Source organism: Tasmannia lanceolata, unplaced genomic scaffold, assembly GCF_043159265.1.
Source record: "Tasmannia lanceolata isolate RefF3 unplaced genomic scaffold, GAP_Taslan_0.1 ptg000011l, whole genome shotgun sequence".
Lineage (NCBI taxonomy): Eukaryota > Viridiplantae > Streptophyta > Magnoliopsida > Canellales > Winteraceae > Tasmannia > Tasmannia lanceolata.
This window is the reverse complement of record NW_027518688.1, coordinates 15,549,426-15,577,216: the sequence shown is the minus strand read 5'-3', so window position 1 is coordinate 15,577,216 and position 27,791 is coordinate 15,549,426. Positions and strand designations below refer to the sequence as shown.

The 27,791-nt window shown below is 38.1% G+C and overlaps 1 protein-coding gene and 1 pseudogene across 2 annotated transcripts; one reads left to right on the top strand and one right to left on the bottom strand.

Annotated features, from left to right (window-relative positions):
- Positions 1–10,635: 10,635 nt before the first annotated feature.
- LOC143885923 (xyloglucan endotransglucosylase protein 6 pseudogene) lies at positions 10,636–11,609 on the bottom strand (annotated as a pseudogene).
- A 4,775-nt stretch (positions 11,610–16,384) lies between these two features.
- On the top strand, positions 16,385–27,168 carry LOC143886478 (uncharacterized). 2 transcript variants are annotated; one of them, XM_077390454.1, is made up of 3 exons: positions 16,385–17,143; positions 25,556–25,873; positions 26,264–27,168. In XM_077390454.1, exons 2-3 carry the CDS (start codon positions 25,559–25,561, stop codon positions 26,900–26,902), a joined length of 954 nt encoding a protein of 317 aa, XP_077246569.1. In that variant the 5' UTR covers positions 16,385–17,143; positions 25,556–25,558; the 3' UTR covers positions 26,903–27,168. The 2 variants fall into 2 exon arrangements, with proteins under 2 accessions (XP_077246569.1, XP_077246568.1); XM_077390453.1 differs by having other exon boundaries at positions 16,390–17,143; positions 25,556–25,876.
- Positions 27,169–27,791: the final 623 nt, after the last annotated feature.

The following is a 27,791-nucleotide window of genomic DNA, read 5'->3' as shown; positions in this document are numbered from 1 at the left end:
TAACTCAACTCAACAAAGCCTTTGTCCCAAACTAGTTGGGGTCGGCTAAATGAATCCTTTAGAAAAATTGCATGATTTCATGAAGAGTTGTGGAATCTTGGACAGCGATTCAAGATATCTGAGACAAGTGTAAGTTTGAGTGAAGCATTGTGATTGAAGTCTTGCCAAAAAACTGCCAGACTCCTCGACAAAAGCATTCAAAGTCTTTGAACCTTAAGCAAAATAGCTTGCACGTCAAAACACCAGGAGGTTATCCTTGGACATTTGAGCTGTTATAGCCAAAATCCTAATATTATAAAATCCTTTTGTGAACCTTTTGAGCCAAAATCTAAAATCAAACATTTCTTTCAAACACATTATAAACCGGGGGTATTATGCACCCGAACTACGCGGACCTGATCCCCATCTCTTCAGGTGTACATAGGCAGTCTGATTAATTCAGATTCGGTCAACCTTGGGATAAAATCCCTTTTCTATCTTTGAAGGTTAAAGCTAAACCATTCTTTGATAAACCCCAAAAAGCGAACTACGTGGATCTGATCCTCCATTTTTGGGGTACGTAGGCAACCTTTCACAGGAATCTTTCACAAAATTATCAACTAATATTATCAACTATCAACTAATTAGAATGGTTCATTATTAGACCATGGTATTTGATTCGCCAAATACATCATTATTGTATACTCTTTCATATTATGAGAAGGGGTCATTCGAGCGTATGTAAATAGATACTATGTTTACATATGGATCCCTACGTCGTTACATTCCATTTAGGATTAGAAATAGGGGTAATCGGACCTGCTTTTTACATATCTATCGCGAGCAGGTGTGGACGAAGCGGAAGCGAGAATGTCGGCTTGAGTAACGCAAACATTGGTGAGAATCCAATGCCCCGAAAACCTAAGGGTTCCTCCGCAAGGTTCGTCCACGGAGGGTGAGTCAGGGGGCAGTCTGGCAAGACCAAATTCGGTTCAAATCGTTTGAACCAAAGATATCCTACCATTTTGAACCCAAGCCTACCTAGAAAGTCCGTCTGGTGAAACAAGCAAAGGTTCAAGGCGTATGAAGCAAAAACAGAAAGAAAAGAAAAAAATGAGAGTTTGAAGACCCACTTGGTTGAAAACCCGAAAGGGTGACCTAGACCAAAGTGACAGTCACGTACTTGCTAAGTCAACAACTAAAGGGATTGGCTTATGCAAAGTAAGGTTAGTGATTTGCTGGATTGAAAACTTGAAGAGACAATCTAGTTAGGGGCAAGGACTTCTCATGAAGAGAGTTGATGAGATGTAGAATGAGTTCCTCAGTTACGAAGAACTCCAAAGTTTGAGTGCAAGTAATGCAATCAAAAGCTTAGACAAGTGGTCTTTTAGACCGAAAGCTTGGAAGAACAATAGTTGTGACTTCTTGCGAAGAAATAAATCAAAGAAATGGAGAAGCAATTTCAAAACAGGACAGGATCCTGGAATCCGAGTAGTGTCGGCAATACTTGCTTTGATACCCTTTTAAATTAGGGGCAGAAACTGAGCAATCCAAGGGGGGTAATAACCATGACGGAAGTCCTGATGGAGAAAATTAGAGCATCTTGACATGGTTTTCGAGAGTACTCCAAGAGTGGCTAGCCTAATCATAAAAAATAATGCATTTGATCTAAGGGTGAATAAAAAATGAGTCAAGTCCTTTGAATAATCTGAGTCTTCTTTGATCGAGTCCTTGGAAGTCTGTTCCTCGTTTATATCTGTTTTTCTCTCAAAGTCCAAAGTGCCTGGCACTGGAAAAGCGGAAGTACACCTTTCGAAATGCGAAGAAAATTCAAAGTAGATCCTGGTTTAGGAATCAAGGAAGAGGCAAGACACATTTTGTTCAAACTTGCCAGAGACATCAAAGCCTCAAGTAGTGAGCAGTGAAGTGAAAGAAAAATTGCAGACTCAGCCATTGTGGATATCTTTTTACCCATATACCAAAGAAATAACCCATGCAAGCTTAAACTTTTCTACCTACCCTGGTTTTGCTCTCCTATGAATCCTGTCATGAAAGTACATCATACTAGGGGCATCTTTTATGACTTGCGTCATAAAAGATATCAAACACAAGATAATTGAGATAGATATTCTCGGCAGATAGAAACCAGAGAAGCTTGAGTATATTTTTATGAGCTAAACTTCCAAATTCCTCAATTGAATTCACTCTTTGAAAGAGTCAAAGTTTCAGAAAAATACAGTCTCCAACGGAGTCTAGAATTTACTCCTACAGTTTTCAACCTTCAACAAAATGCTTTTCCCTTGTTTAAAAGAGTCAATACTTGAAAATCATATCAATTTACTTGCGTTTAGTCTTCAGCAAAGATCATGCACTCCCATATATTCTCGGTAGGAGATAGCTATTCCACCAGTGAAATCGATAAAGATCGATAAACTCATCAATCATGTTTGCAAGGCCTTTGGGCCTAAAAAAAACTTTTTCTTCATTAAAACCCGAACAAGGGGCATTTAAAAAAAAAAAAATTTGATGGCTAGTCGGTGAAGTGCCAAAAAGTGGTTTGTCTAATTGTCATTTGGTGAAAAGTAGTTTCGTTGTGATATGAAGAGGTGAGAGAAAAGTAGTTTCTCAAGGTTAAAGAAGAGAGGAAAGTAGTTTGTCAATGGTATGAAGATTTTGGAGAAAAAGTAGTTTCTCATGGAGTGAAGAATCGAGAAAAGTAGTTTCTCGTGCAGTTGAAGATTGGGCGAAAAGTAGTTTCCCCGAAGTGTCGAGGATTGGGTGAAAAGTAGTTTCCTCGAAGTTTCGAGGATTGGGTGAAAAGTAGTTTCCCCGTGGATTTGAAGAGTGGCCGAAAAGTAGTTTCCCCATGATTTGGAAGATTGGGTGAAAAGTAGTTTCCCCGTGAATGGAAGATTGGGCGAAAAGTAGTTTCCCCTTGAATTGGAAGATTTGGCGAAAAGTAGCTTCCCCTTTGATCGGAAGATTGGGCGAAAAGTAGTTTCTCATGATTTGGAAGATTGGGCGAAAAGTAGTTTCCCTGTGATTTGGAAGATTGGGCGAAAAGTAGTTTCCTTGTGTAGTTTCCCCTTGAATTGGAAGATTGGGCGAAAGGTAGTGTCCTCTTAGAGATAGTGTTTTTGGAGAAAAGTAGTTTCTCAGATATAGAGTTTTTGGAGAAAAGTAGTTTATCAGAGATCGAGTTTTTGGAGAAAAGTAGTTTCTCAGAGATGGAGTTTTTGGAAAAAAGTAGTTTCTCATATATTGAGTTTTTGGAGAAAAGTAGTTTCTCAGAGATTGAGTTGTTGGAGAAAAGTAGTTTCTCAGAGATAGAGTTTTTAGAGAAAATTAGTTTCTCAAAGATAGAGTTTTGAAGAAAAGTAGTTTCTCATGAATAGAAATTTTAGAGAAAAGTAGTTTCCCATGAATAGAGATTTTGGAGAGAAGTAGTTTCTCAGAGAAGAAAATGGAGTAAAATAGTTTCTCAAGCATTTAAAGGATTGGAGAATAGTAGTTTTTCATGGAATGAAGAGAGAAAAGTAGTTTCGTAGGCATATAAAGGATGGGAGAAAAGTAGTTTATCATGGATAAGAAGATTTTGGAAAAGTAGTTTCTTGTGGTTATAGTGTTTGTGTGAAAAGTAGTTTCCTTTTGGTTTTGAATGTTTGTGTGAAAAGTAGTTTCCTTATGATTTTGAATGTTTGTGTGAAAAGTAGTTTCTCTTGATTTTGAATGTTTGTCTGAAAGTAGTTTCCCTATTGTTTTGAATGCTTGAGGTGAAAAGTAGTTTCACCAAATATGATATACTTTGTGGAATTAAGAGTCAGAGAGAGGGTATCTCACCAATGTTTGTATAGTTTAGGTCTTGCTGAAGTCATTTTGCTATTTTACCTTTGTAAATACCGTTTTTAGAGTAAAAAAAATCAAAAATTTGTTTTGTTTTGGCCTTTTTACTATTTTACCCTTGTGAGTATCATTTCAAAACCAAAAACTAAAATTTGCATTATTTTGATATCTAATCGGCCAAAATGTGTTGTCTTGTCAGCTTTGCCATTCACGCGATAAGCACGCTCTGCCAAAGAGGGGCATCTGTAGACACCCCATTTTTACTGAACCCTAATAACTATGTTTGATTGAAAATCTTATAAATAGGTGAATTAGAGTCCCAAATTGTACCTTAGGGTAGTTTAGGATCCCAAGTAGGTCCCTTTAAAATTTCGTTTAAATCCGTTGAGGTTTGCCTAGCAAACGAGTGTAGTTTGTGAGATAGTGTATATATAGTGTAGCAGAAGGGGGGTGATTTATCTGGTTTAAGGGTAATCTAGTTGGTGTATATTGCAGCAGAGGGTTGTCCTTGGGTACCTTAAGGGGGCATGAATTTATCCTTTATGTTTTCATTAAAATTTTTCAAAAGACCACTTTTTCTTACTAAAACAAAGTGGAAATACAACAAGAGAGGGTGTCTAATAACATTATGGGGGATAAAATTATGCCTTACGCCTATAAATAGAAGCTTGAGATTCTCTTACAAGCTAAGACAAAAAATCAGGGCCTTCTTTTGTTTCCCCAAATCCCCACGAACGAGAGTGAGAGAGAAATCTGAAAACCCTAGTTGAAACCCTTTCTTCTCCGGCTAGAATTCTGGCCAAGCTTCTTTGTTGCCTAATTCATGTCATCTTCCGCTTCTTCTTAGTATTAGTTGTGGTGATCTCTAGATCGAAGCCTTCTTCTCAGCCTTAAACTCTAAGCTTACACCTTTAAACTCTAGACTTGTGTCTTGTTCAAAATCATAGAGTTAGGTTTAATTTTGGCTTTGAAGTTTTCTGGAATGTGAAGATTGAAAGCTTTTTGGAATTTTTTGGTAATTTCTTTTAATCGGCAGCTCGGACCTTCAATTCGGTTAGTATTGAGTTTCTTGTTTTAAAAGGAACCTAAAAAAAGTAATCTGTAGGATCATGCCCTGTTTTGAATTTGATATCTGATAGATTAATCATATTGTTAGATTGATGCAATGTTTTGAATATACATATGATTGATTTGAATATATTATGAATTATGAGTGAAGAAAATCTCAGATCTGCTTGTTTATAGACCTGTTGTGTTTCTTTGTAAATGAACATCATATGATTTTGGAAATCTTTGCATTTTTAATGTCGTTTTTTTTAGAAGGTTGCAAAACCTGCTTGTCCATAGGTCTGCTGTGAATTTTCGTGGATGTACATCACATAATTTCCGAAGCTTTTGTATTTCATCATCATTTGTTTTTAGAAGGCTATAAAACATGCTTGTTCATAGGTCTGCTATGAGTTTTTGTGGAGGCGCATCGTATGATCTTTGAAATTTTGCATCTCTTCATTTGCTTTTTCAGAAAATGATTAAACCTGTTTGGTTATATGATTGTTGTGTGCTCTCTAAGGATACTGACTACATCATCTTTGAAATTTTGTGCTACTTTATCAATTTTGTTTAGAAAATAGGAGATCCGGTTGTTCACAAGCTTGAAAAGTTTTTTTTAAAAACAAGAGTGAAGAAAGAATTAGTTTTTTTAGATATAAATAGAAAAGATAGTGATTTCCTTTTTAGTGCAAAAATTTTGTTGGAAAGAAAGTTGGTACAGGTTAATGTATATGCCAAAACATTGCTGTTGTTACATTGTGCAGTTTCATTTGTTTTTTCAATTCAGTTAACCTGTAAATGTTTTGAAATCGTATTTTGGTAGTGTTATGAACAAAAGAAAGGGAGCAGATTTGCGTTTTTATTAGGTTGTAAACTTGTCCGGTTATTCAGTGTTGTATTGTGCTGAAACAAATGGATAGTGCAGTCATTAGCTACTGGTTTCATTTTCCTTAAGGAATTAGGGGCAAATGGAAGTCTACATTACCATGTGTATGCTTGATTTTCAGTTCAGCTGTGTCTATAATATCAGGCATATGCTCGATTTTCAGTTCAGTTGTGTCTTCATTATCAATGTGTATATTCAATCTCAGTTCAGCTACGTCTCTATCATTGTGTGTATTCCTGTGACCAAAAACAGAGTGGCAATGGTGTTTTATATGTGTATTTTTTTCTGTCCAAAACAGGGCAGCAACATAGTGTTTTGTTTGTGCCCAAACAGGGCAGTAGCATGGTGTGTATGTATATGTATGGGTGAGTGTGTAGTTATGTGTGTGAATGTATATGAGTGTAAGTGTGTGTGCATGTGGCTGTGTGTGTGAATGTATGTGAGTATCTATGAGAGTGTATGTGTTTGTATGTGAGTGAGAGTGTGAGGATACGTTTGTATACATGTATGTGTATGTGTGTATTTGTGTGTGTGTATGTAGGTGTGTGTATGGTGTGTATATGTGTGGGTGTGTATGTGTGTGTGATTTTGGAAATGTAATCTCTTAGAAACATTAGGGTAGTAATAATGCCTTTGTGTTCTCATGGTTTTGATGTCTTGGTAAAGGTACAAAATCTTTTGTTTTGTATGTTTGACTTAATACAGTTCATCATAATATGAAATTAAACATCATAAAATGTATATACATGTTTTGTACCTATAACCCAGAAGAGTAGTTTTGTTGTTTGTGTATGTTGGTTTCATTGCGCGGCTTTAAGAACTAGTATAAAATATCATCAAGTTTTGATAGCTATGTGTAATCAGTTTGTTCGTTGAATGGAACAGTCATATTTGTTAGGATTCTATCTTATCTCTGTTTCTTGAAGATAGATAATGTCAGTGTAATTGTGTTTAAATAATTATATTAATTGATGGTGTTTTCCGGGGTATTGGTATTCTGGATTTGGTTGGGAACTTTTGTAGTTGTGGATAATTATTTTGATGATAGAAAAGTGAATTGAAGGTTACTGCGATCTTCTTTTACTTAATTGTTGTATAGAAAGGTATGGTTGGATGTTTGAGAAAATATGGGTGTAACCATAATCATAGATTTCTGTACAAACTATCTTGGCTTACCCTTGTACAATTGTTCACAGGTGATAACAAATCAGTTTTAATTTGGATTTCTGTATAAATAATTAAGACACATGGACACTGAACACGTCTAAAGTTTCATTTATATACATATATGTATATAAATCAATAGACCTATGTGATTCTGGTGTGTGATTGTGGCATAGACTTATTGTATTCTTAGGGAATTGCTTTTCCTAAAAACCTCTTTATAGGAAAGCCATGTAGAGGACCTGATTTTGTATTTATACCCAATTCATGACAGTAGGTTCAGGTTGCACACTTTACTGGGCATTTTTAAATGTGACTATTCATACAGGGCTGATCATTCAAAAGGCCTTGCAGCCATGTTTGAATAATAGCACTGAACTGATCTAGTGTCATTGTGGAAAAATAATATTAGCTCAACCATGCTTTGTGGTTACATGTTTTCAGCTTGAATTGGTTTAGATATTACTGTAATGTGATGGATGATAAGAGTTGAATTGCTTAAACTTTGTCCCCTGTGTTTTGAATGACTGAACTGTTGTTTAATTGTGTTTGGTGTAGCCTTCAAGTTTAGCATATTATTCAGATCAGCTAACACTTAACCTGTTACCTAACTTGAAACTAGCTAGCACCTAACCTGAACTAGTTGTCACACAACTTGCAATCAGGTAGCATAACCTGAAACCAGCTAGTACACAACCTGAAATCAGGTAGCATAACCTGAAATCAGGTAGTATAACCTGAAACCACCTAGTATATAACCTGAAATCTGCTAGCCTATAACCTGAAAATTAGTTGAGACAGAATCAGAAATTGGCTAGTTCAGAACCTGAAATTACTTGGCACAGAATCTGAAATTAGCTAGTTCAAAACCCGAAATTAATTACTTAGCGCATAACCTGAAATTATTTCATATATATATACCACAAATGGTGTGTACTAATTTCAGCAGTGGATGGTCTCCTTTTGGCTGGGTAGTTACTCATTTCATTTCTGAAAACTATCAACATTCATTTTTAGTGTGCTGAATTGGAAGATTTTATATCTTGTTTTCATTATGATAAATTCAAATTCATTGTATTGGTGTGTTAATTAGTAACAATTGGATAGTCATATATATAGTCTTTGACTTTTGTTTCTAACTATATGAGTGATATTTATTTGCCTGTAATTACCCTTCATTCCATTTATTATAGAGTTCTTTGGTGTAAAGATGTTACGACATTGTGACCTCAAGGTTATATGGTTGAGTGGTACATTGATTTGGTTGGGTTTTGCCCAAAATGTTTCAAGTCATAGCGTTGCTGGTTTATTTCAAGTTTCATAATATTATCCCTTGATTAAGTGTTTTGGACATATAAGGTTTTGTTACTTATTCATTGCAAGGGCGATGAAGGTGTTAACCCAAGCCAATCATTAGGGGAGACTTGCTTAAGTCCTATGTCCCATTCTCTTTCTGCATTTTAGGAGCCTTTTCAAGTCTTTCAGATATTCCCTTTAGACATTAGATTCCCTTGTCATTGCAAGACAAGGGCGATGAAGGTGTTAACCCAAGCCCTTCATTAGGGGACTTGCTTAGTCCTAGTAGCACTCCCCTATTTTATTTTTAGACTTACCCAGTCTTTTATATATCTTTGGAGTGTTAGTAGCCTTTCTTCATTGCAAGAGCAATAAAAAAGTCATCGAGAGCCCTCACTAGGAGACACACTCTGTCTCGATAGGCAATTCTCTTTGGAGACAAGCCTCATGTAGAGCCCACCTTTAGGGAGGTCACTTTGGTCATGTTATAAAGTTTATATCTTTGGAGTGTTAGTAGCCTTTCTTCATTGCAAGAGCAATGAAAAAGTCATCTAGAGCCCTCACTAGGAGACACACTCTGTCTCGATAGGCAATTCTCCTTTGGAGACAAGCCTCATGTAGAGCCTACCTTTAGGGAGGTCACTTTGGTCATGTTATAAAGTTTACTTATAGGAGGCTTGCGTCTCCTCATTTATAGAACCCTCTCTAAGTTGTACCCCAACTTGTACCCCCTATAGTTAGAAGACTAACTTACTCTTTTAGTTACCTTAAACCCTATTTATCATTGCAAGGGCAATGATAGGGATACTTGGAGTCCACCTTTGTGTCTAGGAAACTTGCTCAGTCTCACTAGCACCCTTGTTTATTCATTTTGGTAGCGTTATTAGCGAGTCTTTGACTTATTTGCCTCCCCTCTTAGTGGTACTAGTTTAGGAGTTTATCCTTTAGTTTAGGAGTTTGTTCTTTAATGTTGTTATCACTCCTCTTTATTAGAGACTAGCACAATCTTATTAGAGCTTTGCTTACTTGGGATCTTACCATGTTTGTTTTAGTTGGGACACTAGTTTGCTTGCTTGGGATCTTGGATCATTTACTTGTTTTGGGACATTAGTTTATTCGTTGTGAATCATTTCCTTTTGATACTAGTTGCTTGTTTGGGGTCTCCCCTTTAACTTCAGGGCTTTGCCCTAGTTTGTTGTTGTGTTTGCATGTTCCCTTTAAGGGTGAAAACATTTAAAAGTAAAAAAACATTGGAACATTTTTAAAACATAAAAAACATTGAAATATATTAAAATCACAAAAACATTAGAAATTTTAAAACTTAGAAACATTTGAAAACATCAGAAATTCAAAAAATTCAAAAACCTTTGAAAACTTAAAATTTTGGCAGTAGTTAGGAAAGTTTGTTTTCGAACTACGTTGGCATGATCCTCTTCCACGAGGTATGTAGGCAGCTTGGGATCCATATCCCAAGTCCAGTCAAATTTTGTAAATAAATCATTTAACCCTTTTAAAAATACAATTTTTTTTCATAAAACATGTTTTCGAAAAGATCTTCCTCTAGAGTTAGGAGTTTGTCCTAGATAGAGGGTGTTAAAGTTAGGAGTTTGTCCTGATATACTGTGTATTTTGTTTGTGTTTGTTTTATAGTTAAGAGTTTGTCCTAGCTAGGAGTTTGACACCTCTGTTCGGTCAGTTGGCGATCCACATCGCCGACTGATGACTAGATTTATGATGCTTTAGTCTGCCTATTATTTTCCTTAAGACACACAGCCTAGTTGCACATAGATTGTAGGAACCACCTGCATTAGCTTAGGGTTAAACTTGCATTTAGTTAGGGCATATAGGGTGTCCTAAAATTCACAATTCACTTGAATTTAAATAAACGTTAAAGAGGCTTTAAAAATCAGTTCGGTCTTTTAGGTCGAGTCTAGTTTAGTGGTCTAGATGTCTTAGGCATCATAATTTAGAATAGGCGTGTAAGAACTACATTGTCTTGATTCCTGTGAGGCGGGGATACGTAGGCGGCTTTAGATGAACATCTCAGACCATCCGAAGATTCGGGCGACAACGTTTATAGTCTTAGGGTTTGTTGTTAGTGTTTTAAAGTTTATGTTTGTGGTTATCATTGTTTCTTGTGTGTTTTCTTTCAGATTGAGATTATCTCCTTACTCACATGCTTAGTTGTAGTTTTCTTTGCAGTTCTTTATTGTTTTGATTATGTGTTTAACAGTAGTTGTTACTTGTTTACCTTCATTTATTAGTTTATTTCATTATTTTTTTGAATTTTATAAATTTTTACATAAACAACAAGTCTAACAAAAGCCCAAAAGAAGAAAAATAAAAAAAAACATTGAGATCATGTCGTTGTCTACCCATTTTTACAGTGTAACCCCCAATCAAAACCCACTACATCTTTATCCCCATGATAAGAACATAACCACAGCAACCATGTTCCTCTTCTTCCTTTTCTTGTTTCCTTCCTTCTCTTTCTCTCGTTGCGGGTCACAATCTGCAGGCAAGACCGGAAAGCGCTGAGAATCAGCACAGTAATCATAAATAAGTTGTTTGGCATGGACCCACATTAGCTGATGGCTCTGATGCACGCTCAGCTCCGTCATAACTGGCTGGTCCCACCAGTACCTCGCTCTAGTGTTACTGCACCGTTTCATATTCTCCTCAAGTGATGATGACATGGGACACTCACAACCATTGATGTCGAATCCACGGTAAGTAGATATGAACGGAGCGTGGGCCCAGTTTGTCTTCACTCTACCTCCCTGAGTAGCCCAATCATCCGCATTCCAAATCGAGCTATACACCCCCATTGGTTGGTCCTTTGGAAAGGCCAATCCTTGTTTTTCCTTGTTCGCGTGCACACGTATCGGAGTTTCATCCACGTAAAAACGACATGTTGCTGGTTCCAAAGGATGGAGTAGGAATGAAAATCGGTGGTAGGGTCGAACCAGAGGTTCAAGCGCTGTTCCCTTTTCCCAACCCCGTTCACGTACACATTGGTTTGAACCAGGTAGGGTTCACCTGTGGTGTTGCCTAGGAACTGAAAGTCAAACTCGTTCTGATTTGGACCGTCCGATGACATATAGAAGGCAGTAACAGTTCCAGCGGAGTCTCCCTCAACGAGCTTAATCTGGATCGTAGTTTTTCCAAACATGTACTTGTTTTTGGACGAGAATCCGGCACCAGAAGAGTTATCGAGCTTAAGCTTCAAAACCTCTCCTTCATACATCACATGATCCGAAGCCCAACTTGGCTGAAAGAGCTCGTCGAAGCTAGAAGAGCTATTTCCAGCAGCAAGAACAGCTACAGAGAAGTAACATATAACTAAAATAATACACCTCAAAAAAGATTGAGAAGCTACAGACAAGGCCATTTGAGCGAGCTTGGAAGAAAAAGAATGTTCCTTATATATATATATATATATATATATATATATATATATATATATATACATATATTTTATTGCTGCCTATGCAAGAACTGATATGAATTAGGGCGCTATGTGATGTCTTAATTTATATTTTATTAGGGCGCTATGTGATTCCCTAATTTATATTTCATTGAGGCACTATGTGATGCCTTAATTTATATTTCTTTAGGGTGCTATGTGATGCCCTAAGTTATATTTTATTATGTCTTTATCTGTTTATTATCTCTTGTTCATTCTTTACTTCATTTACTGTCTTCTCATTTTATTTCTTGATTATCTGTTTAGCTGTAATTCTTTACATACTTTCCAGTTTATTATGCTTTGTTTATTTGCTAGCAGTGGATTTTATCAGTTTATCATATCTTGTTTGTTTGTTTAGTTATGATTCTCCGCTTACTTATATTAATCACATGCTTAGTTGTAGCTGCTTTACTATTTTCTTGCTTATCATATTTCATTATACTTACTCCTTTATTTACCTTATACCTTTAGCTGTAGCCTGCATGTATTTGCTCACCAGAACTTAGACATCAATTAGGCATGACACTCATAACCTAGCTATGCTTAGGTGACACTTCTTTCATTTATTTTATGTATACTTATTATTTCTATCCCCGGGTCATGCATGCTTAGGTAGACGTCTTCTCGGGGATATATGATCCCATTTTATATGATTTTCACCCAAAACTCTTCAAAGTTAATAAATAAATAGCATAAGAGACCGAGTGCTCTTCGGACTTTCCTCATTCATAATCAGGCACGGACCCATATATATTTCTGGTTATCCATTGCACATAGGATTTGTTTTTTTTTTTTTTTTTGTTTCTTGGCCTATCCATGGGTGGCGACTTTGAGTTATTTTAGGTACGTCTTAGTTTCGAGCCCTGGCTCCGGATCAAGATTTTTATCGCCACTCGTGCTATGCTATAAGGGTGGCAACCGTTTTGAGAGTTCCATGGTAGAGCTCTCCTTCACGTGGTTGATCTAGAGACCGTCGGAGGCTCTTCCCTCGGCATCTTCTCGGATCGGGGTCCACAGGTGCTCTCTCATCTTCTCCTCAATTGGTGCCACCCCCACCTTTTTATGAATGTCTTCATTTTTAATTCTATCTAACCTTGTGTGGCCGCACATCCATCTAAGCATTCACATCTCCGCTACACTTATCTTATGCACATGCTGCTTCTTGGTGTGGCCTAACATTCTGAGCCGTACAGCATGGCTGGCCTCACAACCGTCTTATAAAACTTTCCCTTCAACTTGGTAGGGACTAAAATATCCCTATGGTATAAAAATGATCAAAATATCCCATTGGATTTGCATTGGGCATATTTTAGTGATTTTTCATAGGATAAGGGCATTTTGGATTTATAAGATTTCAAATCCAAATTTTATTTTTAAAAGAAGATTTCAAATCCAAATCCAAAAGGCATCCAAACAACAGATTTTTTAAATTTAGATTTGAAATCAAAATCTTTACACGCACGGTCATCCACACGACATTATTTATAAATATGTAAAATTTAAAATTATAGATTTCAAATCCACATATTTTAGAAGAGGAAATGGTTTGTGAGCAGCTGCTCAGATAAGCTTATCTGAGCAGGAGCTCACAAACACATGTGGCCCCACATTTTTCGGGGGATCCAAAGCATTCATTTGGAAGGCCCTTCCATTGATAGGGTGTGTACCAAAAATCAGCCCTATAGAATCATTCTGACCCTGCGATTTGTGGAGGGAAAAAATGGCAGAAACAGTGTCTGTCCATTTTCCCCTCTACCTTTGATTGGGTTAGAATGATCCTATAGGGCTGATTTTTGGTACACACCCTATCCATGGAAGGCCTTTCAAATGAATGCTTTGGATCACCCCAAAAATGTGGGCCACATGAGTTTTTGATGCAGCTGCTCAGATAAGCTATCTGAGCAGCTGCTCACAAACCACATTCTCATCTTAGAAATTCAACTCCAACTCCAAATCCATGGTTTATCCAAATGTGGTTTTAATGAATTTGGAAAGGTCAACTTAAATGGGCAAAAAGTAAGCAACATAAACAAAGGCCATTGATATTGGCACTACCATGTTTTAATAATTGCACAAACTCGGCATGCCTTTCTTTTTTTTCTTTTGAAAATGATAGCCAATTTATTGGTGGAAAAGACTGAGGTGGTCAAAATACAAAGCAAATTGCATCGAATAGAGAAGAAAGATACAGAAAAGAGAGATTAAGGGTGTGTTCGGCGACCCTTCTCATTCTCGCCAAAAATTTCGGGCAGAAACGGGTAAATGAGAATCGGGAGAAACGACTTGGAGTCGCTTCTCAAAATCCTATTTTTAGCCGTCTAAAACTGTGAAAACTTAGAAACGGACCTTTGCGGGTCGGGATGCCAAACACAAGATTTTTGGGACTCTCAACTGTTTTCATTCTCCATCCCTAAAAAATAGCAAAATGCATCATCGAGATGGTTACTGAACACACCCTAAGGGGGAAGAAAGTAAACAAAGAGCGAGATCATCTTTAGAGACTCCCTCTCTTGCTTGATGGTTGGCCACTTGGTTAGCATAGCAACGGATATGGAAAAAGGACCAAGGAAATCAAGCCATCCAATCAATCATTTCATCAAAAAGGTGATCAAAACACCATGGAGGCTTCTTTTAGATTTGTTTTTGCTTTTGATCTTTGTGCTTCGGCAGTTTTGAAGCAAAAAATGGTCCAAGAGTGGGTTCCCTCGGCGTTGGATACAACCAAATTTAATTTTGATGGCTCTAGCTTTGGAAATCTGGGCCCAGCCGGCATTGGTGGGGGTCCTAAGGAATAGTGACGGAGCGGTATTGTGGGCCTTTGATTGCCCTATTGGGATCTCTGATGCAATGTCGGCGGAGGTGAGAAAAGTACATCAAGGTTTGAAGTTGTTGGCAAGAGACCGGATAGAAAATCATTATAGCTGTCTTTCCTTTTTAATAGGTTTCTGAGAGCTTTAATAACGTTTTTTGGGAATGTAATAGCATTTGATGGCTGTTTGAGAAGAAAAGACAAACTTAGTTTGTGCATTTATTAAAACATGGTAATTCCAACATTAGTAACTGTTGAAGTGTAGTTAGGGGTATTTTAGTCATTACTGTGTATGTGAGGGGTATGATTGTCATTGTACTTGGTTGCCCTAGTTGGGCCTTATATATACATCATTTTACATGGGAGCTCCCTAGTGGAGACTCTCCATCTCTCCATTCCTCGTCTTCTTCCTGTCTAACCCTAATCTCATTTCTAACATGGTATCAGAGCTAATGATCCTAAGGGAAAGAAAAGTGAAGAAGAGTCCCTCTCTTATCCATCTCTCATCTCTCTCTCTCTCTCTCTCTCTCTCTCTCTCTCTCTCTCTCTCTCTCTCTCTCACACGTCGTATCCCTCCCCCTCTCTCGTGCGCTACCCTCACCCCAAAGCCCTAGCTCTCATCTATGTCCTCTCTCTTTTCCCTATCCCTTTCCCTTTTCCATCTTCCCCAAACCCTCCAAAACCGAAATCCCTAAACCTTAAACCTTCATCTCTAAACCCTAACCTTCAAGCCCTAACCTCCATCTTGTGAATCCCTAAACAAAAAACCCTTTTTTGTAAATACAATTTGTGAATCTATCCATCCCAAAGAAAGAAAGACAACCCAAAAGATCCCTACTTGTGTATTCTTTTCCTTCTTCTTTTTTCCTTCATCCATAACATTGTATCTTGTTCTTTTATGGTCCTAAATCCATAAATTTCTTTTTTCTTTTTAGTTCTTCATCCCAAACTCTCATTCTTCTCTAAGTCCATACGCTTTTTGGGTTCTAGTTTCTTTCACCTCTCTTTATGTTTTAGATCCTTTCTTTCTTTCATGTTTTGAGTCTCTTCCTCCATCCATTCCATCCATTCCATCCTAATCTGTCTTTTCTCCTCTAGAATCGTGGTCTTCTGTCTTTTGTGTTGTTCTTCAAGGTGCACACCAAGTGTTTGGTGAAATGTCCGAGAGAGGTGTAGTGCCTTGAAGTCGTTCTTTTTGTTGAAACCCTCATGTAGTTCCATGGATGGAGTGTGACGTATCCTTGTCTAGTTGTTCTCTTGTTGTTGGCTCGTTGTTGCCTTACGGTTTTCTTGTAGTCATCTCCTTCTTCCCATTGTATTCTTATAGACACCCCATTTTGACTGGACCATTTTCCCCAAAATCAAATAAATTTTTGAAATCGAATAAGATCCCGAAGTCGAATAAAATCTTGAAATTCCCGAAGGAGCAGGCCCTAAATGCCAGGAAAATCTGAAATTTTGGCAGCCTGTTGTGCTCATGGAGAGGTACAAAGTTCCCGGAATATGACCATTGTTCCAAGCAGAATGATTGCAAATTTTCACCAAAATCGGAGAAGAATTGCCAAGTACGACAAATCAAGTAAGTGCAAATATCAAGATAGGTTGTGTAAATGTCATTATTCTTTTGGAGAAGGGGAGTGAAATATCTCAGAGTGGGTTGTTTAAGATGAAAAAAAGGGAATCAAAAAATTAGTGAATGTTTATTTCTCCCTCTTCTTGCCCTAGCCACCCAGAAATGAAGAAATGTTGTTATGGTATTCACCAAAAGGGGCTGCCTGGAGGTGCAAAAAGGGGTAGGAAAAATGAGCATTTGCTTACAAAAGAAGCAAAAGAGCTCGTGAGAGGCAGGGGAGTTAGGGTTTTCTATCCTATTTTTAGAAGCTGCCATAGAAAGAGAGAGAAGGTGATGAGATTTGGGTTTTCTTCTTCGGCCATCCGATCTCCAGCCTCTCCCTCACCAGCCATCTTCCCTGCAATCGTTTCCCATTTCAAGTCTTCCAAAACCCTCATCTATTACATCGGCCACCATCTCCTTGAACCTCTTCCTTTAAACCTAAACCCCAACTCCATTACCACTAGCTACCCCTTGCTCCATCTCTTCCACCATTGATATCGGCCATTTCGCTGGAATCCTACCACCGGAATCCGGCACCACCACCAACAGACCTCATTTACCCTTTCATTTCTCATCTCCATCGTCTCAATTTCTCATCACCATAACCTATCACTACCATTTTCAGCCAACACCACCTTCCCCTTTCTTGAACCCAAATTCATCATCTCGACCACCATTACCGCCATACCCATCACCATCATCAACAAATCACTACCTCCAACCCCTTACTCCTTGCAGCCATCTCCGTTAGATCTAAGAAACCCCATCTTCTACCTCAATTCCACTTTCATTACTTCCTTTCTCAGCCATCACCATTCTTCTTCTTCCCCTTTTACCTCCACCTTAACTCCAAACCTCAAGTTCCCCATTTTCTTAACCCTAGACCTTTGGTTTACCCTTGTCTTAGCCCTAATCGCTAGATCTAATCTTCTCCAATACAGACTTATTCATCTTCATCAAAGTTTTGGTCAATTTCGATCAAGATCGGCATACTCCCTCTCACAGCTGAGTAGAAAAGCATCAAGAGAAGAGGTAATTATTCGTGTTCTTCTTCTTACACTATCAATGTTGTTACTCTTTCATAATTTGTGAGGATTTATCCCTGATGATCATTTAACTAGTGTACGGTGGCTGTTATGTTTAAGCGCTTTGGCAATTCCTCTGTGATTTGTGATAATCCCTCTAGGATGTTCATCTAAAGGTGTACGAATGTGATGATAGTCAGAACTTCTAGTGATCCTTCATGGGTTATGAAAATTTGTCTATGTGATGTTCATTTGAAGTTGCATAAAGGTGATTTTCCTTGAATCCACAATGGTTTTTTCCGATGGATTATGATAATCTTTCTGTTGATGATCCATTTAATGGTGTGTGATCACGATTTTAGTTGAGATCTACAACAATCTTCCTTGGATGTGCATTTGCTTGTATGAGGTTATTATTTTGCTGAGAATCAATAGTAATTCTTCAAGTTTTATGGAAATTTCTTTTGAAAATTCATTTAATAGTGTATTACTGTGTTTTCTTTGTGGAGCTTGTAGCTATCACTTCAAGATCGGTAGTAATTTTCCTATTTGGAACTCGCTCATGAAGTTATAATATGCTTGGAATTGGCTATATTTCTCCCTTGATTCGTAAGCAATTGTAGCTTTATTTGGAATTTTCTGCAAATTTGTCATGACTCACAGGGAATTTCCTTCAGTCACTAATTGATAGCCTATGGTTATGATTTTATTTGAAGAGGGTAGTATTGGTTTGTGTGATATGTAAGCATGTTCATTTGATGAGCAGCTGGTCATGTGTAGATACTACAATTCTTCTGTAGATACTACAATTCTCCTGTACGTTGGTTTTGGATGTTAAGCTTGACATGACGTTCCATGGTTATACAATGTAGTTGTTTGATCACAACCTTTACTAAATTGCTACTGACTTTAAATTTTGGGATAGAGTCATGCCAATTGATTTCATTACATACAATAGAGTGGTCGTATATTGAAGATATGAGTTAGTTTGTGAAGTTTTACTTCATGAAAATGTTTCCAGTAGTTCTTTCACACCCGGGGATTTCAAAGGAATTTGATAATGCTCTCTATTCATAAACCAGGGTCAGCTTTAATGACTCCCTGATTCTCCATTTGGTTGTTTAAAATCAGTATTCTAAAGTGGGTGTAAATACTTTCATAGATTTGTGTGCATTCTCTTTCAAAGGAATTGTTATCAAGGAGAGCCTGACCATTTCATTTGATTCTGAAGATTAAGTACTTTTTCTCATTATTTGGATTTCTTGTGGGCATTTTTAATTGGATCATGATGGTCTTAGCGGGGGTATGGCAATAGAGATATAAGGTTTACAGTTATCACAAAGTTTATTTCAAAATTCGTCTGTTTTGTTTTGGGTTTATATAGTATCTTTTCAGCTTAAGAGTCAATTTTCTAAGGAAAGTTGCAGGAAATGTCTTCTATGTCCTGGTTGGAATCGAAAGTTAGAGGGAATGCTCTTTGTGTTGATAATGATTGGTTATCAGGTTGAATTTGGTAAAGTACCATTCTTAAAAATATCCATCCAAGATACAAGGTCTTGATGTCTTAAGATATCTTTGTTGTATTGTGGATATAATGAAGATCAGACATTATAAGAGATAATGGATACGCTTGTAGAATGTTTGTTGGTGCAGTCAAGCCAATACATTTCCCTTAAATGGATAATTCTACATGTATGCCTAAACACTTATGTGACTCGACCATCTGTCTTTACTTTGATTAGAATGCATGAATTGAGTCATATGGTATTTTCATGTATGTTTCAACACACTAGCCAATGATATGGTTGTTGTCATGCACTGAGAATTACATCCTCTGTTTGATTCTCCATTGCCGCCTATTTCTCCACCTCCACACGCCTGTCACCAACATCTTCATCATCTCCCCAACACTTCCAGATCCGCCCACCCTCTTCATCTTCATTTCTCTCTGTAATTCTTCAAACCCACGTCCACAAAGACCCAAGAACCCATTGACCCCCCTTTCATTTTGGCTATCCATTACCTCATCAGCCCATCATCACCACCGGACCTTATTTGATCCTAACCCCAAATCATTAATCCCCACCTATCAGCTCCATCTCCGACCCAACCACATTTCTCTAGGATAAGGTTGGAAAGAAGACTAGAGAAATCGTTTTGGATGTGCTACTATTCCACGCCATTTTCAAGGGCAGTAACTAAAAGGGTTTCAAAGATGGGTTTGGGGTCTCTATTTGAGGGTTTAGCTAATAGAAGAAGAAGAAGAAGAGGGAAAGGAGAGAGATCTGAGATCTCTCTTTGTGGAAATTGAAGAAAAGGAGAAGAGTTTTCTTGGGTAGAAGAAAGAATTTTCTTGGACATTTTTGGGCGAAGAGGAGAAGACATGCCCAGGAGGTAATTTCAGTTCTATCTTCTCCTCATAAGTTCATTTCCTGTTTAAGCTTGTGTGGTTAATCATGTCATTGATGTTTGCTATATTTAGCAATTTGTTTCTTTACAGCTTCTTGAACTTCTGTTCCAAGAATTTTGTGTGATTGTTGCTTGGATTTTTGGAGGTGTTTGTATGAGACCCATTTTTCTCTTGATTGTCATCTTTCATTTACTCCCTTCTGATGAATTCCTTAAGTTAGTCTTAACTGTTAAGACTTCATAGTCATTTTCTATATGCCATCGTATACATTTCACTCCCTGTTTTGTTAAATTTAGGTAGATTTCAAGAAAGGACTATGTAAATATACTCTCTCTGTTGTGTCTAGTATTCTATTGGGTCACAATTGGATATCATAATCCGTGCAAGGCATCAAAGTTTTCATCCTTGGTTTGGAAATGAGGGAGTGTGATCATTGAAATACGGGAAGGCCTTCGTTGCTCAAATTATGATGATGTACAGTCCAGATGCTGTTCAAAGTTTCTGCAACATAACTCATATACAAGTAAAGATGTTGTCTGTTACCAGTCCATTATGGACTGTTGACAAATCAAAATGCGTTCACTTTCAAGTGTACCTCAAATGCTTATTTACACTGTATTGTCTTGCATTTTCTTTGTCTCTGTCAACTTCGATACCCTTCATTCTTTGCATGGGCGGATATCAGTATTCCATTTTATAAATCTTTATATTTCAATCGTGACTTCACATATTGACCTGTATTCGCTCATTTGCTTATTCCTGTCAATCTGTTATTGCAAACATGGGTTAGAAATCACTCGATTGGTTACACCTTGATACATCAGACAATTTGACTGACTTAGGAATCTTGGTTGTTGCATAACATAGATGCATATTTGAATTGTCAGTAAATGACAAGAATAATTGCTCTTTTGCCAGAGATATTATTGAGGTTACCCTTGAAGCACAATCATAGTGAGGCTACTCGGAGCCCCCTCGTTTCTTTTCTCCATCTCTCCCCTTGGGTTCCTTGTCGATATCCAAATTTCGTTTTGGAGTCCTAGAACTTCCTTTTGCTGTCGGGATCTTCATTGGAGTTCAGGATAGTCATCAGTGTTTGACTTTTCCATCGATTTTTCAGGATATTCTCTTCAAGCCAGACGATGACAGAATGTTTCTTGAGCCACCCCTCTGCCCTTCATGTCTCTTTTCTTATCTCGTCACTTCTCATAGGGCTTAAGGGTCTCCTCTTCTTCGTGGTCATCATTTCTTACAAGGCTCGGGGTGTCTTCTTCGGGTTCATTCTCCTCACGTTCCTAGGAATCCTATTCGAACTTCGGAATTCCATCGATTATAGGGACATTTCCTCGGGTTTCTTCTTTGTTCAGAGTCATTCTGCTTATGTTCCTCATGATTCTCTTCTCATTTCGGGGTCCCTTCAATCATGGGAACACTTTGTCGAGTTTAGGCTATGACGGACGGCAACCTCTTGAGCCAAAACCCCTTTCAATCAAAACGGATAAACAAAAACACATAAAAAATACAAAACAATAAAAATCACAAAACAACAAAAAACTTAAAAAACACAAAAAGCGTTTTTCGAAAAGCTGTTTCGAACTACGTCGGCTTGATCCCTTTCCACAGGGTACGTAGGCAGCTTGAGACCGGCATCCCAAGTCCATTCAAACCTTTATGGTAAATTCTTTCAAACCATTTCAATAAACATTTTTACATCTTTTCAAAAATTATTCAAACCTTTTTAATAAAGCTTTCTCAAACCTTTCAAAACAAAAAACTAAAAAATACAAAAACTAAAAATGGGCAAGGATGGTGATTGCCAGGTCACTCGGAGCCCTCTCTTCATTCCATTTTCAGTTTTGATCGTGATTTTTCGGTTTTCATCTGTTTTCCGACGTTTTATCGGGTTTTAGGACGGGCGATGACGTAGCGTGGTCCCTTTACAGGGATTGTCCTCGCTGAGCCCAACGATAGGCTATGACGACCGCGAGACTGAGATTTGTCCGATCTTTAGCGGATCAGGATTGCTAGGTTTCCCCATCATTGGTTGATTATCCTCTTTTGCCTTTCTTCTTCTCTCCAGGCAACGGTTTCCTCATCTACCTTGTCTCCGAATGTTTCCTGATCGGCGGTTATCTTCTCTTAGCTTTGTGCTGCTTTGCCGATGATCGTTGTGCGCACCTTTGGTGTGTCCTTTTTTTTTTGCTCGCTGGACCGTTGTTTTTCCTGCCATTGTGACTCCATTGCTCTTGATTTGCAGATCCGTTCACATGTTTTTGCAAATGAATGGTGGCCCTACCCTGTTTTTGCAAATGTGTGCAGGTAACTTACCTGCACACGTTTGCAGGAACCATTATATATATATATATATATATATATATATATATATATATAATGGTTTCTACACACTAGTGTAGATAAGTTATCTACACACTAGCCTAAAATACAGTGGAGGGCATATTGATTGGGTGATCCAAACCATTCATTTGATTGATCCTCGAATAGATAGGGTGTCCACAAAAAACAGCTCCATAGGATCATCCCAACCCTTCACAAATCTATCCATTTTTTGCTTCCACAGTTCGAAGGGTTGGGATGATCCCATGGAGCTGATTTTTTGTGGACACCCTATCTATGTGAGGCCAATCAAATGAATGGTTTGGATCACCCAAACAATATGCCCTCCATTGTATTTTAAGCTAGTGTGTAGATAACTTATCTACACTATTGTGTAGAAACCGTTCTCTCTCTCTCTCTCTATATATATATATATATATATATATATATATATATATATATATATATATATATATATATATATACTAGTAAAAAACCCCGTGCGATGCACGGGCCGACAAAGAATTGTACGGACCACATCACCGGTTGATCCAAACCGTCCATGTGATGGAACACAACATCAATAGGTTGTGCCCGTAAGATCATTTCCATAGGCTGATCCTAGCCCTCCAATCTATAGAGGTTTCCATAATTAAAAAAGCATAAAGGAGGGGGGTAGAATTGAAATTATGTGGCTTTAATGGGTGCCTTTGTTAAAAAACATAAAGGGAGGGGGTAGGATTGAAAATATGTGGGTTGAATGGGTGCCTTTGTTAAAAAAAGTCAAAAACTGATGTGTAATTCACATAGAATTTTGGGAAAAATTCAAATAATTCTCTCCTTTTCTCTTCTGCTATATATATATATATATATATATATATATATATATATATATATATATATATATATATGAGAAAAGGGTTTATGCGCTCGAGCGCAAATAAGCTTATTTGCGCTCGAGCACAGAAACTGGGGTGGGCCATATTTGGGGTGGGGGGGGGGGGGATCCAAAGCATTCATTTGATGGGCCCTTTTATGGATAGGGTGTCCACCAAAAATCAGCTCCATTGGATCACCATAGGGTGTCCATTTGTGGGGTGAAAACTGGGCACATTAGTGGACAAACAGTATCTGTCCATTTTGAAGCCCACAAATGGACACCCTATGCTGGTCCAATGAAGCTGATTTTTGGTACAGACCCTATCCATGATGGGGCCGCCTTCCAAATGAATGCTTAGGGTCCCCCCCCCCCCCACACACACACACAAAAAATGTGGCCTCACCCCTGTTTTCAGCACTCGAGCACAGATAAGCTATCCGCGCTCAAGCACATGAACCCTTCTCTCTCTCTCTCTCTCTCTCTCTCTCTCTCTCTCTATATATATATATATATATATATATATATATATATATATATATATATATATATATATATATGAGGAAAGTGTTCCTGAGCTAGAGCTCAGATAAGCTTATCTGAGCTCTAGCTCAAAAACGTGTGGCCCCACATTTTTGGAGGCATCCAATTCATTTGGAAGGCCCTTCCATGGATAGGGTGTGTACCAAAAATCAGATCGATAGGATCATCCTAACCCCATCAAAGGTGGAGGGGAAAATGGACAGACACTGTGTCCATGTTTCTGCCCATTTTTCCCTCCACAAATGGCAGGGTTAGGATGATCCTATAGGGCTGATTTTTGGTACACACCCTATCCATGGAAGGGTCTTCCAAATGAATGCTTTGGATCACCCCAAAAATGTGGGCCCAAATGAATGCTCAGGAACACCTCTCTCTCTCTCTCTCTCTCTCTCTATATATATATATATATATATATATATATATATATATATATATATATATATATATATGAGAAAAGGGTTCCTGCTAACGTTAGCAGCTAAGCGTAAAACAAGGGTGGGGCCGCATTGTTGGGGTGGTCCTAAGCATTCATTTGAAAGGCCCCATCATGGATGGGGTGTGTACCAAAATTTAGCTCAATTGGATCATCATAGGATGTCCATTTGTGGGGGTGAAAATTTAGCTATATATATATATAGCTAGAGCTCACAAACACAGGGGTCCCCACATTGTTTGGATGATCCAAAGCATTCCTTTGAGAGGCCCTCATATAGATAGGGTGCGCCCAAAAAACCAGCTTCATAGGATCATCCTAACCCTTCCATTTTTGGAGGTTAAAAATGGGCACACAGTAGTTTTTGGGTGGGGTTAGAGGTGGTTAGAGGAAGGTGACGGCTTCCTTGTGCGTGTGAGATGAGACTTCAATGCCAAATGTTTTATTGAGCAATGTTTCTAGTGTCAGAATTCTGCCTGGCATGCCGGCGTTCTCAAAGTTAGTTGATAGAAATGCTCTTGTTGACTTTGCTTTGTTTGGGGCACAAAAAGAAGAGTAGATTAGATTGCTTCCTAATTTGCCATGCTTGGTTGGGTTTGGTCAGGAGCAGGTTGCCTTCGACAAGCCATTTCTGATCAGTGTCCCATCCTTTTGGACCCGAGGATGAATTCTTGAGTTAGCTGGGAGTTTTTTTACTAGGACTTGGGAGAGACCCTTGTGGGCACACTTATCAAATAATCATCATTGTTCAATACTTCAATTCCGTCTGGCTAGATCTGTAGTCGTCTATTTATCAACGGATCTGATCACATCCAAGTAGCACACACACTCCCACTATGATACATGGAGTCCCATCTTTGACTGATCGTAACTGCTCATTTCATGGGCCTTTAGGGGTGCAACTTGGGTCGGGTTCAACCCGATTTCTGCTCGCGTTGGGTTGGCCATATGGTAACTCGGGTTGGGTTCGGGTTTGGGTTCGAAAAAACCAACCCGATTTTATTTCGGATTGGGTTCGGGTTGAACACAAGATAACCAGACCCGACCCGAAACCCGGCCACGTGTTTGCAAGAGTACCAAAATTTAAGTGTTTCAATGGCCGGTTACATTACTTTTCAGATTGATTTAAATTTTTGCATATTTCCAATGCCATGCGCCCCCCCCCCACCCCCCCACCACAAAAAAGAAGAAGAAAAGAAATCAATTAGTTATGCAATTGTAACATCAAACAACATGTACTTTTTCCCTTGCTGAGCATTGACAGTGAAAAACTATATAAAATATGGTTCAAATTCAATGACTAGAAGTAAAGATTATTAGATGGTAGAATTGTTGATTTCTTTGTTTTTTGAGCCATAGGTGGTTCCAAGTAAAGAATATCAGATGGACGGTTTAGATAGGTCAAAGATAGGACTCACTCGGCTTTATTGGGTTGAGGCTGTTGCCTCATTGACAATTCAATAACAAATTTCCTCCAATTGAAGGGTTGGGATCATATGATAGATGACGAGACAATCCAGTGCAAAACACGGCTAGTTGTTTGCTATGGAAATAAGGAAATTGAACGACCACTATCAACTCTTTCTCACGTTTAAAACCGGTTTGATATAAACTGGAAGAAATCTGTCTGTTGAAAATTAACCCAAACGATTTTGGGTCCTTTATTTATTTATTTTTTCTGTTTCATGTTTCCTATTGTCTTTGGATAGTTAAATGATTAGGTTGCTTTGATATTTCTTAGCTATTTGATTTATTATCTCCTTCACTGTAAAGCACGTTACGAAGCGAATCTAATATTTCGTTTTCTTTTTCTGAATTCCAGAGAATGGATGCTTCGTCTGAGCAGAAGGCTGAGTTGGTGAAAAAGGTCCGACGGTTGCTGTCGAAAGTCGAAGATGATATTTATCAGTGTCAAATGGAGGCTCTTGAGTTGACAGAGGAGAGGTGTGAATTGTATGGAATTGCATTGCCTGAAGAGAAAAGGTGGTCGAGTCTCATCGAACACGAGGATGCTTTGCGCAATAGGGTGACTGATCTTCTCAAAAGGGTAACTGTTCTGCGTCGGGTATATGTTCATACAGTAAGGATGAGCCCAGGAGAAAGTGATGGTGGTGTTAAAGCAGAGTTGAATGCTGGAAAGGTGGTAAGTTTTGGTGTTCAAACAGAGTTATGCAATTGTAACATCAGAGAACATGTACTTTTTTCCTCGCTGAACATTGGACGGTCGAAAACTATATAGAATATGGTTCAAATTCGATGACTAGAAGTAAAGATTATTAGGTGGTAGAATTCGATGACAACAGATTTCAGTGATTTTTGAGCGACCAGTAAAAACCAAAAAAAGATCTTCTGGGTCAACCAAAAAAAGATCTAGGAGCTATTTTTTCTCTTTCATGTTTCCTATTATCTTTGGATAGTTAAATGATTAGGTTGCTTTGATATTTCTTAGCTATTTGATTTATTATCTCCTTCACTGTAAAGCACGTTACGAAGCAAATCTAATATTTCTTTTTCTTTTTCTGAAATCCAGAGAATGGGTGTTTTGTCTGAGCGAAAGACTGAGTTGATGAAAAAGGTCCGATGCGTGCTGTCGAAAATGGGAGATGTTGTTTATCAGTTGACAGGGGAGAGGTGTGAATTGTATGGAATTGCATTGCCTGAAAGGAAAAGGTGGTTGAGTTTCGTCAAACGTGAGGATGCTTTGCGCAAAAAGATTACTGATCTTCTCAAAAGTTTTGCTGATCTGCGTCCCTTATATGTTCATATAATGGGGAGGAGCGGATGGGAAATTTCTAGTGGTCTTAAAGCAGAGTTGAATGCTGGAAAGGAAAGTGCTCGTGCTAGTCAATGTCAAACGGAGGCTCTTGAGTTGACGGAGAGTTCTGAATTGCATGGAATTGCATTGCCTGAAAAGGAAAGGTGCTCGGGTCTCATGGAATGGCCTAGTCATATAGAAAGGAGCTTCCTAGGAAAAAGTGCTGGTGGTGTTAAAAAAGGAAAGGTAAATGTTGGCATTCAAGTAGATATGGAGGTTGCAGAGAAAGTAGATCTTACTCATGCTCGTGCTCATGCTGAGGCCGGACAGGAAAGTGCTCGTGCTGAGGCCATAGAAGAAAGTGCTCGTGCTGAAAGAGAGTTGGGAAGCCGGAAGAAACCACGCTTCGAGTAGGTCAATCAATCATAAGCTACTATGGATACCCATAGGTTACAAATTCAAGGACATAGTAGGTCTATCTTTCAAAAAAAAGGAAAAAAAAATCAAGGACATAGTAGGGCTGGTAGATGCCAAAAGTTTAAAGTAGGTTTGTGTTGTGATGATATAGCAGTAGTATTTTGTGTGCAAAACAGCTTGAATCTATCCATGCAGGATGGCCAATTACAAGAAAATGTAAGTGTCGAATGATACAATCCAATATCTTGTTATGCCTACGGCAATTTCTGGGGTCACACAAGTTGCTGGTACTATTCTAAGCAAATGGCTGCTAGGATAATCAGTGCTGGATAAGACCCATGTCGGGCAACCACTAAAAAAATGAGGCGTGGGGAAAAACCCATTTTCAAAATAGATATTTTCCATTTCATTTACAGAAGAATTTGAGATTCTTTGAACTTTTTCATGAAAATTTTCTGAAGGATTCATTAGCCGACCCCAACTAGTTTGGGACAAAGTCTTAAGTTGAGTTGAGTTGTATTTCCAGAAGAATTTGAAAACCTTAGGGTATGTTTGGATTGCCAAAATCAAGTGATTGAATCTGTTTCCCACTACAACAGGTGGGAAATAACACTGATGTAGAAAAATACTGTAATCTGTTTTCTGCCTTCAGCAAGAGGAGGCATTCTCATCATAACCTTAGGGAATTCAAAATAGGAATCAAAATAGAATGCCAATTTCAATTCCCGATTCTTGCAATCCAAATGTAGCCTTAGGCTGCATTTGAAATACAGGAATCAGTATCGACGCCAAATTCCAATCCTATTCTAATTCTTCCAATTCTAGTGTTCAATTCTATTCGGATTCGGTAAAGTCAATGCAAAAAGATAAATCAGTATAGCAATAT

Coding starts and splice junctions, on each gene's coding strand:
- LOC143886478 (XM_077390453.1), top strand. CDS start 25,559: ATGGATGCTTCGTCTGAGCAGAAGGCTGAGTTGGTGAAAAAGGTCCGA. Junction 25,877..26,263: donor AGTTGAATGCTGGAAAGGTG/GTAAGTTTTGGT, acceptor TCTGAAATCCAG/AGAATGGGTGTTTTGTCTGA.